The 15,018-nt window shown below is 44.8% G+C and overlaps 1 protein-coding gene across 1 annotated transcript in view; it reads right to left on the bottom strand.

The window, feature by feature from the left end:
- LOC126185064 (regucalcin-like) overlaps positions 1-15,018 on the bottom strand; it is a 124,318-nt gene that overhangs the window by 39,812 nt on the left and 69,488 nt on the right. Inside the window, exon 2 of the mRNA XM_049927820.1 lies at positions 10,393-10,562. Coding sequence (XP_049783777.1) covers positions 10,393-10,552 — 160 coding nt within the window. The 5' untranslated portion in view covers positions 10,553-10,562. The remainder of the gene's footprint in view (positions 1-10,392; positions 10,563-15,018) is intronic.

Raw genomic sequence — 15,018 nt, 5'->3', positions numbered from 1 at the left:
GATAAGCAGTACTCAAGTATAGGTCGAACGAGTGTTTTGCAAACCGCCTCCTTTGTTGATGGACTACATTTTCTAAGGACTCTCCCAATGAACCTCAACCTGGCACCCGCCTTACCAACAATTAATTTTATATTATCATTCAACTTCAAATCGTTCCGTTCGCATACTCCCAGATATTTTACAGAAGTAACTGCTACCAGCGTTTGTTCCGCTATCATATAAGCATGCAATAAAGGATCCTTCTTTCTATGTATTCGCAATACACTACATCTGTCTATGTTAAGCGTCAGTTGCCATTCCCTGCACCAACTGCCTATCCGCTGCAGATCTTCCTGCATTTCGCTGCAATTTTCTAATGCTGCAACTTCTCTGTATACTACAACATTCCCCTGTGGCACGCCAGAGGTTACTGTAACGTCTGTAGACGGCTCTCCATTGAGAACAACATGCTGTGTTCTGTTTGCTAAAAACTCTTCAATCCAGCCACGCAGCTGGTCTGATATTCCGTAGGCTCTTACTTTGTTTATCAGGCGACAGTGCGGAACTGTATCGAACGCCTTCCGGAAGTCAAGGAAAATGGCATCTACCTGGGAGCTTGTATCTAATATTTTCTGGGTCTTATGAACAAATAAAGCGAGTTGGGTCTCACACGATCGCTGTTTCCGGAATTCTTGTTGATTCCTACAGAGCAGATTCTGTGTTTCAAGAAATGAAATGATACGCGAGCAAAAAACATGTTCTAAAATTCTACGACAGATCGATGTCAAGAGATATAGGCCTATAGTTTTGCGCATCCGCTCGACGACCCTTCTTGAAAACTGGAACTACCTGTGCTCTTTTCCAATCATTTGGAGCCTTCCGTTCCTCTAGAGACTTGCGGTACACGGCTGTTAGAAAGGGGGAGAGTTCTTTCGCGTGCTCTGTGTAGAATCGAATTGGTATCCCGTCAGGTCCAGTGGACTTTCCTCTGTTGAATGATTTTAGTTGCTTTTCTATTCCTTGGACGCTTATTTCGATGTCAGCAATTTTTTCGTTCGTGCGAGTATTTAGAGAAGGAACTCCAGAGCGGTCTCCCTCTGTGAAACAGCTTTGGAAAAAGGTGTTTAGTATTTCAGCTTTACGCGTGTCATCCTCTGTTTCAATGCCATCATCATCCCAGAGTGTCTGGATATGCTGTTTTGAGCCACTTACTGATTTAACGTAAGACCAGAACTTCCTAGGATTTTCTGTCAAGTCAGTACATAAAATTTTACTTTCGAATTCACTGAACGCTTCACGCATAGCCCTCCTTACGCTAACTTTGACATCGTTCAGCTTCTGTTTGTCTGAGAGGTTTTGGCTGCGTTTAAATTTGCAGTGAAGCTCTCTTTGCTTTCGCAGTAGTTTTCTAACTTTGTTGTTGAACCACGGTGGGTTTTTCCCGTCCCTCACAGTTTTACTCGGCACATATCCGTCTAAAACGCATTTTACTATTGCCTTGAACTTTTTCCATAAACACCCAACATTGTCAGTGTCGGAAGAGAAATTTTCGTTTTGATCTGTTAGGTAGTCTGAAATCTGCCTCCTATTACTCTAGCTAAACAGATAAACCTTCCTCCCTTTTTTTACATTCCTACTTACTTCCATATTTAGGGATGCTGCAACGGCCTTATGATCACTGATTCCCTGTGTAACGCCGGAAATGCATATCCTCCTATTTCCATCTATTCTACTACAAACTCTTTTCCTTATTTTGTTACCTGAAGATATGACATTTCTGCCTCTTTATATATTGTAATTGGTTTACTATATATATATATATATATATATATATATGCCGATGTATAATTGGTTTGTTTTGTAAATATTATTTGTATTTTTACGCTGGGTCTGTCCTAGGGAAAACTATGCTATCGAACGATTACATCGACAGGTCGTGTGGAGAACCAAAGTGTTTAGGATCTTTGGTAGTGTTAACTCTGCCGCATGGAGCGCGGGCAGAGAGAGTCTGGCGGGAGTAGGGCGGTGGAGCAGGTGTGCTGTGTGACGCTCCCGCGAGTTGCCGCGCTTTCGGGGTTTGGCAGCATGTAATTGCTATGATGGTTTCTGGCACGGTGTCGCGGACGGGATGCATTAGCTGGCGCACATCAAGAGCCCGTTTCGCCTGGTGACCGTGTCGAGAAGAAGGCGCGCCAACATCCAGCTTCTGCAACAGCGACGGCAGACAATGAGTGATTGTCGCCACCACCTCGATCGATGACTTCAAACCTACAATCAACCAATAAGGAAGACTGAAAGCACGTAAAGTTTTAGAACTGTATGGCAGACCTCAGCTTTTCAAACTATTCCATTAGCAAAATACAGCAACTTAGCATGAACTTTTGTTGCTCATTGTCCCAATTGCATTACCAAGCAGGGTCCCTTCCTTTTCCGGAATGAACCCGAGTGTCGTTGAAATTCAAACGCCAGCATTAAAGTAATATCATTCCATTTCACTGCTTTAACTTCAAAGTTCAGTTAAAGTATTCATAGCTGGCTACAATATTTAGATTACATAAGCTCAAATTAAGAGTGCGAGTTTTGTTACCATATTTTAGCTTACCTATGACTGCAGCTCAGCTTGGTACGTACTAAATTTTACTGTTGTTAATTGTTCAGAATCATTTAATTCAAGTTCAAAGTTAAATCCCTTATTTCTAAATTGCATAGATTCAAGTAGCTTTTGAAATTATTGTTGAGGTAGCCCAAGACTAACCTTATTTTAATGAATTTCGTAGTGCTTCAAAAACAAAGTTCACTATTAATTTCAGTCACTAAATTAACTTTCAATTTTCCAGTTTTATTAATTCTTTTGCTAAATTTTAAGTCAGAGTGTAGCGAAATTTATTACTTCTGACAAACATTCAGTTTTCACACAAAATATATGTTCATTAATCTTTCATTTTCAGTTATTATAGTAGTTGTCCATGGGACTGGTAACCGTAATTTTCCCCAAATCTCAAATATCTAATTAACGTCAATTAATTGTTAACGTAACGACCGCACATTTACTTTATTTATTAACTTTACCCCTTTTCAAAATTAATTTCCACCAATTTCATTTGCATTTTTCCTTTCATTTAGATGTAACCCTTTCCTCCCTCTTTACCGACAGATTAACTTCGGTGACGATTGCTTCTCCCAAATTTCCATTAGGTACGCGCGGTTTAATTTTTCACTGTCATTAAGGTCGATAAGTGAGGGGGAGGTTAAACCTGTTCTGCGCTTACAGAGTCTAAAAGTTCGGGTCTGTTTGTTATCAGTAGGTCCAAGATGTTATCTCCACGAGTCAGTTCTCTGTTTAATTGCTCGAGGTAATTTTCGGATAGTGCACTCAGTATAATGTCACTCGATGCTCTGTCCCAATCACCCGTCCTAAACATCTCAGTGTCCCAGTCTATATCTGGTAAATTTAAATCTCCACCTAAGACTATAACATGCTGAGGCAATTTATGTGAAATGTGTTCCAGATTTTCTCTCAATTGTTCTGCCACTAATGCTTCTGAGTCGGGAGGTCGGTAAAAGGAGCCAATTATTAACCTAGCTCGGTTGTTGAGTATACCTTCCCCCCTGATAATTCACAGAAACTATCTACTTCTATTTCACTACAGGATAAACTACTTCTAACAGCGACAAACATGCCACCACAGGTTGCATGCAATCTATCCTTTCTTAACACCGTCTGTGCCTTTGTAAAAATTTCGGCAGAATTTATCTCTGGCTTCAGCCAGCTTTCCGTACCTGTAACGATTTCAGCTTCAGTGCTTTCTATCAGCGCTTGAAGTTCCGGTACTTTATCAACGCATCTTCGACAGTGTACAATTACAATACCGATTGCTGCTTGGTCCCCGCATGTCCTGACTTTGCCTCGCACCCTTTGAGGCTGTTGCCGTTTCTGTACTTGCCTGAGGCCATCTAACCTAAAAAAACCGCCCAGTCCACGCCACACAACCCCTGCTACCCGTGTAGCCGCCTGCTGTGTGTAGTGGACGCCTGACCTATCCAGCAGAACCCGAAACCCCATTACTCTATGGCGCAAGTCGAGGAATCTGCAGCCCACACGGTCGCAGAACCGTCTCAGCCTCTGATTCAGACCCTCCACTCGGCTCTGTACCAAAGGTCCGCAGTCAGTCCTGTCGACGATGCTGCAGATGGTGAGCTCTGCTCTCATCCCGATAGCGAGACTGGCAGTCTTCACCAAATCAGACAGTCGCCGGAAGCCAGAGAGGATTTCCTCCGATCCACAGCGACACACATCATTGGTGCCAACATGAGCGACCACCTGCAGATGGGTGCACCCTTAACCCTTCATGGCATCCGGAAGGACCCTTTCTGTATCTGGAATGACTCCTCCCGGTATGCACACGGAATGCACATTGGTTTTCTTCCCCTCCTTTGCAGCCATATCCCTAAGGGGCCCCATTACGCGCCTGACGTTGGAGTTCCCAACTACCAGTAAGCCCACCCTCTGCGACTGCCCTCCGGAATGTCTTTCGCCCCTTGCCACACCTCGAGACGACCTCCCACTCTACCACGGGTGAGGGGTCAGCCTCAATGTGGGCAGTATCCCAGGCAGCCATGGCCATAGTCCGATCGGGGGATGCGTGGGACGAGCTGGCCGTCCCTGGCAAACCCCCATCCGGACCCCCACAGTGATGCCCATTGGCAACAGCCTCAAGCTGTGTGACCGAAGCCAACACTGCTGGGAGCGAAAGGATGCCAACTCAGCCCGCATCCGAACACAGCAGTCGCAGTCCCTATCCATGCTAAATACTGTTGTTCAAACAACGTACTAACTAATCTACAGAGAGCACAAACAATTCGACACAAAATTTAAACGTTTATTAAAATACAAGGCTGCCTAGTAAATGCAATAATGCTGCTACTTGCGCACTGCTGACACACTGCTCGGCGGCAGAAGGCTAATTGTACTGTCAGTAACGTACAAAGACTATGTGAAAGAAATAAACAAATGACAGACGACTAAGCGACTTTACACGTCACAGATATTAAAATGCGAATCTGCCCCTGCTAAATACGAAACTACACTATGATTTAACGGATTTAACTAAACAACTGCGCTAAGAACACTCAAACAAATTTTCAACTTGACTACTAATATGAACGCTAAATAAGTCACTTGCTGCTACTTGCGCACTGCTGACACACTGCTCGGCGGCAGAAGGCTAACTGTATTTATGATGATGATGATGACTAGGATGATGACGATTTCATGCTTAGGGCGCACAACAACTTGGTAATTAGTGATGCTGTTATTATTGCTTGAAAACGAATATGGCTGAAATACGAGTTACATCCAAGAAGGAAGTTCCATTTGTATTTCCTTCCGCAGTAGCGCTACAGCAGTAACTGCTTTGAGACAAGAAGAAGGAGATGATATCATTTTGAGTTCTGTGTGTGTTGTTTATGCTGTATAGTGGTTGTTTGGAATGGGGAAGTTCACTGAAAATCCCACTGCTTGCGACAATAGATACTCATTAGTTTTCTGAACTCGTAAAGGAATACTGTAAGCTGACAGCATCAGAATTTTCAAAAAACTTCCCGGAAATTTCAAGATCACGTCCACGTGAAATTATTTCCGGAAAACTGAATTTTGGAAGGCATTGTGTTCGTTTTTAGAATGCAATATTTAGTTAAAATACTAACAGATGACTGGTAAGCTCTTCACTGCATTTACGCGCGTATTTTTAAACCGCACTTTAGTACACCTGCGTAGATGGCATGGATATCAAAAACCGTTTAACGCAGAATATTTGCGTCTGGCAGAAAACTGGTTATGATTGCACAGTTCTTAAGTTTCATGCAACGTTTTACAAAAATAATTCCAAAAATTCTGAACACACTCATTGACAGTTGCCATGGCCTGATAATAGATAAGCAGGTACTTGTGTTCATATTTTACTTACGTACAGGGCCTAGAACTCCAAATAGCCTCTTGTTTACTTAAAGTATTTTAATCTTGTTTGGGATTTGATTAAAAATGAGCTGGTCTCGGGAGTGGGGGCTCCAAAGCTCGAGGCCATAAAGATTTGGAGGCCACGGAAGACCAGAGGCCCGGGGCAGGCCGCCCCCTCTGCCACCTCCACCCACCGCCCCCCTCTCCACCCCCCCCCCCCCCCCATCCCTCTTAGTCCACCACTGCCACAAGGTTCGAATCTTGCCAATGGCAGGAAGTATTTTTTTCACTGGGTTTTTATTATTTCTTTTAGCGATATCGCGGATACAGCTGGTTTATTGCAAAGTACAGTACAACAAAAAACTACCGTATTGCGCCACAAGCAAATGAGTATAATCTTCCGAATTGCGTCACTACCAGTAAATAACCTACGTTTTCTTTACTAAATAAAGTCTGTAAACTAAAAAAAGGTACAAAAACAAAGAAACACAAAATAAGAACAGCTTTTGCTTGGTTACACGGAGAACAGCAACTTTGTAACTTCTACATTTACAACAGATCACATTTACAATAATAGCCTAGCGGAGCGATGTCCAGCACTGCCCCCTCCTGGCGAGAGTACGATCGACAAGCCCATCCACACTACACGTGTGCCGAAGTGTGACGTCACATGTTCAACATTTTGTCATCCAATTTTCTGGTATTCCCCTGTACTGCAACACCAAAAAGTAGTTGTGCAACATAAACGATAGTTAGTAGGAGCGTTTCTACATCTGAAAGATGATGTCTATTCAGATTTCGCGTCATTGGTATAAGAGTGGCGCTAAATGGAAATCAGGTTCGCATGTAATACACACTGTAACGGTCGTGAGCGTTACTGTTTTTGAGGCTGGACGTGGTGAGTCGAGAAAGCCCTTAAGGCGACAAAAATGCCATTATCAATACGTCACTGAGTTTGAACGAGGTCGTGTAATAAGTCTACGAGAACCTCGATGTTCCTTCTGCGATATTGTAGCCATACTTGGCAGCAATGTAGCCACTGTACATGATTGCTGGCAGTGATGGTCGCGGGAATGTACTGTGGCAAAGAGACAGGGCTCCGAACGGCCAGGTGGCACCACCGAGAGGGAAGACCATCGTATTCGGCGTATGGCGCTGGTACATCGTACTGCATCTGCAGCAGAAATATGAGCAGCAGCTGGCACCACAGTGACACAACGAAATGTTACAAATCGGTTACTTCAAGGAAAGCTCCGACGCAGTCGCCTGGAGTTATGTTGAAGGGTGCGATTTCGTATGACAGCAGGAGCAATCCCATGCAGCGTGGCTGCAAATCTATGCATCAGCCTGGTGGTTCGACCTGTTGTGCTGCCATTGATGAATAGCATTCCTGGGGGTGTTTCCCAACGGGACAACACTCGATCACATACCGCTGTTGTAACACCACATTCTCTACAGAGTGTCAACATGTTGTCTTGACCTGCTCGATCACAAGATCTGTTTACAATCGAGCATATGTGGGACATCATCGGACGACAACTCCCAGCGTCATCCACAAACGGCATTAACCGTCCCTGTATTGACAGTGCAAATGAACAGGTATGGAACTCCATCCCACAAACTGACATCCAGCACCTGTACAACACAATGCATGCGTGTTTGCGTTCAACATTCTGGCGGTGACAACGGTTATTAATGTACCAGCATTTAACATCTCCAATGACTTATCTCGCGCTTACATTGACCACTTAAATATGTTACCTAGACAAATGTATTCCTGAAATTTTATTACTCTGCATTAATTATTTTTGGTGCTGCCATTTTTTTCCGTCGGTGTATATTCTGGTTGCCTCATTTCAAATACTTGTGACTGAAGGATAACTGTACATGAAGTCTTACAAGAAACAATTATTAGCGGGTATATAAGTTACTTACCATTAGCATGTCTCTTCATATACGCTCGTATATGGAGCGATTTAGGGAAATTACAGAAAACCTAAATCTGGGTGGCCGGACGCGGATTTAAACCATCGCCCTCCTGAATGCGAGTTCACTTCGCTAGTTACAGTACTGGAGCAGACTCAAGTGTTTCGGAGTACACCGTTCAGGGCACACTTTTGAAGAAAGAGCTCTACAGCAGACGGCCTCTTGTGTTCCCATATCAACCCGGTGACATCCTCAGTTAAGATTCAAGTGGGCCTCGCCGGGTGATTCACGTTTTTTGTTACACAATGGCAGTATTACACTAAGGGAGACATTCAGCTGACCTGTGGTAGTAATCTAAGGCACAATGGCAGCTGCGGACTGTGTGAATATTATCACGCAGCACGTGCATCCGTTAAAGTTTGATGTGTTCCATGACGGCGGTGGTATCTTTCAGCGGAACAACTGTCCGTGTTATAAGTCTAGAATCGTGCAAGACAGTGGTTTGAGGAGCATGATGGTGAACTCACGTTGATTTCTTGGACTCCAAATTCTGTACTCTACGGAACACATCTGGGACGGTAAGGGGTGCCAGCCCCGCATCAACAGGGTGTTCAGAAGTTCCCGTTACAGACTTTGAGAACTTCGAGAGGGGACTGAGTACATAATATTTTTAATAGAAACCCACGTCCGGAAACGTCGTCCAACGACGCTACAGAGCGTGGCGCCTGTAAATGTGTGTATGTGCAGTATGATTCAGGGATGATGTTATAAATTTTCTAGGATGAAGGAGAAGGGTAAATGTATCAATTGGAGGTAAGGGCTCCTGTACCTGAAACAAATGAGTCGTAAGTTATTAGCGAAAACCGTTCTGATACCTCTGAAAGTTGAATACTGCTACTGTTGTTGCTAAGATTGTAGGGTAGGCATCTTTCACATTTCGTAGCATGGATCATAAGAATAAAAAATTTGCAGTAAACGTGGGCTTTAAAAAGCGTACCTTAAGAGCTATGAGCACTTGTTCAACAGAGGAGATGTGTTTCACATTAGCGAAGATGAACAGGTGCTCACAGCTCATAAGGTATGCACTTCAGAAACCATGTTTACTGGATATTTTTTCTTTGTTTTGGTCTTTACTGCAACCTCTGGAAGTTTCCTACCCTAAAATCTTAGCAATAACAGTGTATTGTGTATTGAATCGGGGACCTAGAAATGACGGAGAGGCTTCGTCCCGCCGTAGCCCTCAGTGGTTCACAACCCCACCACAGGCCACAGCAGTCCACCCACCCCACTGCCACCCAACACTGAATCCAGGGTTATTATGCGGTTCGGCCTCCAGTGGACCCCAGGGGAACGTCTCATACAAGACGAGTGTAACCCCAAACGTTTGTGTGGTAGAGTAATTATAGTGTACACGTACGTAGAGACCGTTTGCGCAGCATAGTGTAAGTGAGGCGGAATTAGGGGAACCAGCCCGCATTCGTCGAGGCAGATGGAAAAACGCCTTAAAAACCATCCACAGGCTGGATGGCACACCGGAGCTCGACACTAACCCGCGGGGCGGATTCGTGCCGGGGACCGGCATGCCTTCCCGCTCGGGAAGCAGCGCGTTAGACCGCGCGGCTAGCTGGGTGGGCAGCAACAACAGTACCAGTACATGTACTCCACTGTCAGAGGTATCAGAACGGTTTTCCCTTAGAACTTTCCACTCGTTTGTTTCTGGTACTGGGACCCTAACCTTGGACTGATACATTTATCCTTCTGTATCATCCTTGAAAGTTTGTAACATCATCAAGGGATCATCCTTAATTTTGACGCTCTGTAGCATCGTTGGATGATGTTCCCACTCATGGGCTCCTATTCAGGCTATTAAGTACCCGCTCCCCTCTCCAAGTCCTAGTAGTTTGTAATGGGAATTACCAAACACCCTGTAGAAAACACTAGCCCGTAATTTACAGGAATTGCATTACTGTGCGTAGACGTCTGGTGCCACATACCTCCAGAAACCCACCAATGTTTTGTAGCTTCCATGCCACGCTGAATCGCTGTCATACTTTGTTCCAAGAAGCTACTAAGCATGTGGCCATAATCAATAAATACCGGGTCAACGGGTAAACTAGAACAATAACGGTCAAAGCAAGCACCTTCTGTTGCGTAGGAAGTTTTATTTATTCACTGATGATTAGTTTCAGACAGATCGTCCATTAACAAATCATACATGCACGTAAAAGTCGTGCGCTACAACCAGACATGCATTACAGGCCATAAAATATGTAAACATGGAGCTATACCACGTAGCGTCAACATATGAACATCGCTGTATGTGGCCTGTAATGCACGTCTGGTTGTAACGCGAGACTTACGTACACGGATGATTTGATGATGGACGACCTGTCGAAGCTAGTCATCAATGTATCAATAAAACTTCCGACGCAACTTAAGACGGTTCTTTTAACAGATAGTGTAATCACATAATAGCTGCAGACCTGTTCAAACCTAGCTTGCTTGAGATATAAGAGTAAATTAGAACTTACCGAAATTGACGGTCACTTCAGTACGAGTCGCCGGGTCGTACTTATGAACTCGCATTCCGTCGATGTCGACGAAGTACAAGACTTTCTTGTCTGTGTCCCAGTGTGGCCCCTCTCCTAATCTGCAGGGTTCGGAAATCTTCTCCACCGTCACTGGAGACATTATGCTCTGGCTGTAAAGTTAAGAAAAACACAGTTTAATCAGCGGGCAGGGGGCTCGGTGACATAAAACTGAATGGCAAATAGGATCAACTTGATATTAGAACAAGAAGACAAGTTTTTAATACTGAAAAGGAAGAATGGTTTGAACCAATTTTGGGCACTGTTAGACAGTGCTCTGGTCTCTAAAATTGTCTTCGTGTAGCAGTTCCTGGTCAGATTGCATCACTACCTACGAATCGAGGTCACACGTTGTATTCAATCATGTCACGCTGTTCAACAGTACTGGCTGCCAGATTCCAGAGTAGTATCTACAGGGTGTTTCAAAAATGACCGGTATATTTGAAACGGCAATAAAAACTAAACGAGCAGCGATAGAAATACACCGTTTGTTGCAATATGCTTGGGACAACAGTACATTTTCAGGTAGACAAACTTTCGAAATTACAGTAGTTACAATTTTCAACAACAGATGGCGCTGCGGTCTGGGAAACTCTATTGTACGATATTTTCCACATATCCACCATGCGTAGCAATAATATGGCGTAGTCTCTGAATGAAATTACCCGAAACCTTTGACAACGTGTCTGGCGGAATGGCTTCACATGCAGATGAGATGTACTGCTTCAGCTGTTCAATTGTTTCTGGATTCTGGCGGTACACCTGGTCTTTCAAGTGTCCCCACAGAAAGAAGTCACAGGGGTTCATGTCTGGCGAATAGGGAGGCCAATCCACGCCGCCTCCTGTATGTTTCGGATAGCCCAAAGCAATCACACGATCATCGAAATATTCATTCAGGAAATTAAAGACGTCGGCCGTGCGATGTGGCCGGGCACCATCTTGCATAAACCACGAGGTGTTCGCAGTGTCGTCTAAGGCAGTTTGTACCGCCACAAATTCACGAAGAATGTCCAGATAGCGTGATGCAGTAATCGTTTCGGATCTGAAAAATGGGCCAATGATTCCTTTGGAAGAAATGGCGGCCCAGACCAGTACTTTTTGAGGATGCAGGGACGATGGGACTGCAACATGGGGCTTTTCGGTTCCCCATATGCGCCAGTTCTGTTTATTGACGAAGTCGTCCAGGTAAAAATAAGCTTCGTCAGTAAACCAAATGCTGCCCACATGCATATCGCCGTCATCAATCCTGTGCACTATATCGTTAGCGAATGTCTCTCGTGCAGCAATGGTAGCGGCGCTGAGGGGTTGCCGCGTTTGAATTTTGTATGGATAGAGGTGTAAACTCTGGCGCATGAGACGATACGTGGACGTTGGAGTCATTTGGACCGCAGCTGCAACACGGCGAACGGAAACCCGAGGCCACTGTTGGATCACCTGCTGCACTAGCTGCGCGCAACTCTGTGGTTGCCGTACGCGGTCGCCCTACCTTTCCAGCACGTTCATCCATTACGTTCCCAGTCCGTTGAAATTTTTCAAACAGATCCTTTATCGTATCGCTTTTCGGTCCTTTGGTTACTTTAAACCTCCGTTGAAAACTTCGTCTTGTTGCAACAACACTGTGTTCTAGGCGGTGGAATTCCAACACCAGAAAAATCCTCTGTTCTAAGGAATAAACCATGTTGTCTACAGCACACTTGCACGTTGTGAACAGCACACGCTTACAGCAGAAAGACGACGTACAGAATGGCGCACCCACAGACTGCGTTGTCTTCTATATCTTTCACATCACTTGCAGCGCCATCTGTTGTTGAAAATCGTAACTACTGTAATTTCGAAAGTTTGTCCGCCTGAAAATGTACTGTTGTCCCAAGCATATTGCAACAAACGGTGTATTTCTATCGCTGCTCGTTTAGTTTTTATTGCCGTTTCAAATATACCGGCCATTTTTCGAAACACCCTGTAAAAGGTACAATAGCACACTATAGCCGCGAAATAGACGAAAGTGAACTAAGAGAAAAGTTAATGCCCCTCCCCTGTTTTAGTATTCCAGAAGGAGGAGAAAACGAGAAAAAAAGAAATCGGGCTTTGTGACTTTGTTCTTTTTTAAGTAAGCCAACTGCTTCAGAAACTTCAGCTCGTGAGCGGATGTTGGGTACAATATTTTTCCAGAAATTCACCAAAATTTTGAATATATTGTAAAGACAATTTGTGAGGGAACTGGTAAGACCAGTATCAGTATGAGAGACTGTACCAAAGTGACAAGCACCTTTTGGCTTTTGGCTTTTGGCTGCTGATGATTCTTAGAAAAGTTTGATGTACGCGTTTAAAAGACTTCTCATCGATATGCCCCTTAGTATGAAAAGTTTGCGCCATTTTGGTAGAATAACTTAACTAATTGGTTAAGGTACGTTTGAAATAACTACAAGACGTTTATGTTACTACTTAATTAAGAAAGGATTATGAGTTTCATGACTTCAATACATTTACAACGAGAGTTACTGGAACATCGGAAGTAATGTTTACAAAGAGCGTGATCGAAAAAAGCACAGTTGACAAACTGCTGCTGATGAGCGAGGAACCAGATGTAATGAAGTTCACAGAATATTTACAAATCTTACAACTTACGCAGAATACAGCTATGTCTCACTGCTCTACATTTTATTCTTGTACGACGCTAGCAGCGACAACTCAATTACTACTTGTTTTGGCAATTTTTATACACACATCAAAAAAAGTTTTGCATCACCTCGGTTCCCAGAACTCCTGAAGATAGACGTTGACTGTGGATATTGTATCACAGACACAGTCCCTTTGACTGTTCAGAGACGTCACTAAATCCGTCCAAAGATGTAAACAACCATGCACGAGCAGCGCCTATTGGACGGAGGGGGTACGGCAGCCGATCTGTTCCAGTCATTTCAGCTGGAAGGAGGTACACGGCTCGTGTAGTCTGTAGTTCAGCTACGCCTAGACGGTCAATACCGCGTTTCGATCGCGTCCGCATTGTTACTTTGAGCCAGGAAGGGCTCTCAACAAGGGAAGTATCCAGGCGTCTCGAAGCGAACCAAAGCGATGTTGTTCGGACATGGAGGAGATACAGAGAGACAGGAACTGTCGATGACATGCCTCGCTCAGGCCGCCCACGGGCTACCTGCAGTGGATGACCGTTACCTCCGGATTATGGCTAGGAGGAACCGTGACAGCAACGCCACTATGATGAATAATGCTTTTCGTACAGCCACAGGACGTCACCTTACGACTCAACAAACTGTGCGCAATGGGCTGCATGATGCGCAACTTCACTCCCGACGTCCATGGCGAGGTCCATCTTTGCAACCACGACACCATGCAGCGCGGTACAGATGGGCCCAACAATATGCCGAATGGACCGCTCAGGATTGGCATCAAGTTCTCTTCACCGATGAGTGTCGCATATGCCTTCAACCAGACAATCGTCGGAAACGTATTTGGAGGGCAACCCGGTCAGGCTGAACGCCTTAGACACACTGTCCAGCGAGTGCAGCAAGGTGGAGGTTCCCTGCTATATTGGGTGGCATTATGTGGGGCCGACGTATGCCTCTGGTGGTCATGGAAGGCGCCGAACGGCTGTACGATACGTGAATGCCATCCTCCGACCGTTAGTGCAACATTGGCGAGGCATTCGTCTTCATGGAAAACAATTCGCCCCCCCCCCCCCCATCGTGCTCATCTTGTGAATGACTTCCTTCAGGATAACGACATCGCTCGACTAGAGTGGCCAGCATGTTCTCCAGACATGAACCATATCGAACATGCCTGGGATAGATTGGAAAGGGCTGTGTATGGACGACGTGACCCACCAACCACTCTGAGGGATCTACGCCGAATCGCCATTGAGGAGTGGGACAATCTGGACCAACAGTGCTTTGATGAACTTGTGGATAGTATGCCACGAAGAATACAGGCATCCATCAATGCAAGAGGATGTGCTACTGGGTATTAGAGGTACCGGTGTGTACAGCAATCTGGACCACCACCCGTGAAGTTCTTGCTGTATGGTGGTACAACATGCAATGTGTGGTTTTCATGGGCAATAAAAAGGGCGGAAATGATGTTTATGTTGATCTATATTCCAATTTTCTCTACAGGTTCCGGAACTCTCGGAACCGAGGTGATGCAAAATTTTTTTTGATGTGTGTAGATTCCGTCACGCGCGATTCCGTCCTCACCGGCAACAACTTGTCAACTGTCCTTTTTCAAACTGCATGCATACTTCTGGCCGTCAATGTACCGCATTTATGAAATTCATGTTTCTCTCGTTTATTCACTTCTCCATTCCTGTAGAAAAACAAAACATCGAGTGCCTCTACACTAACTTTCCAACTCCGGCGAAATTACACTGTTTCAAGGGACTCGGCAACGCCGAATATTGTCAACGTGAGAAAAATGAATCAAGGGTGAAAGTAGGAGGGCAGCGTGTATAGCCAAAGATCCAGCCATATGAAACGTACTCCATCCCGGGCGGGCAACAACGCCAAATACCTCGGCCAACCTAGGCAATTACCAGCAACTTCCTGCTCCATCATCAAT

Source organism: Schistocerca cancellata, chromosome 4 (assembly GCF_023864275.1).
Source record: "Schistocerca cancellata isolate TAMUIC-IGC-003103 chromosome 4, iqSchCanc2.1, whole genome shotgun sequence".
Taxonomy (NCBI): Eukaryota; Metazoa; Arthropoda; class Insecta; order Orthoptera; family Acrididae; genus Schistocerca; species Schistocerca cancellata.
This window is presented reverse-complemented; position numbering and strand designations above follow the sequence as displayed.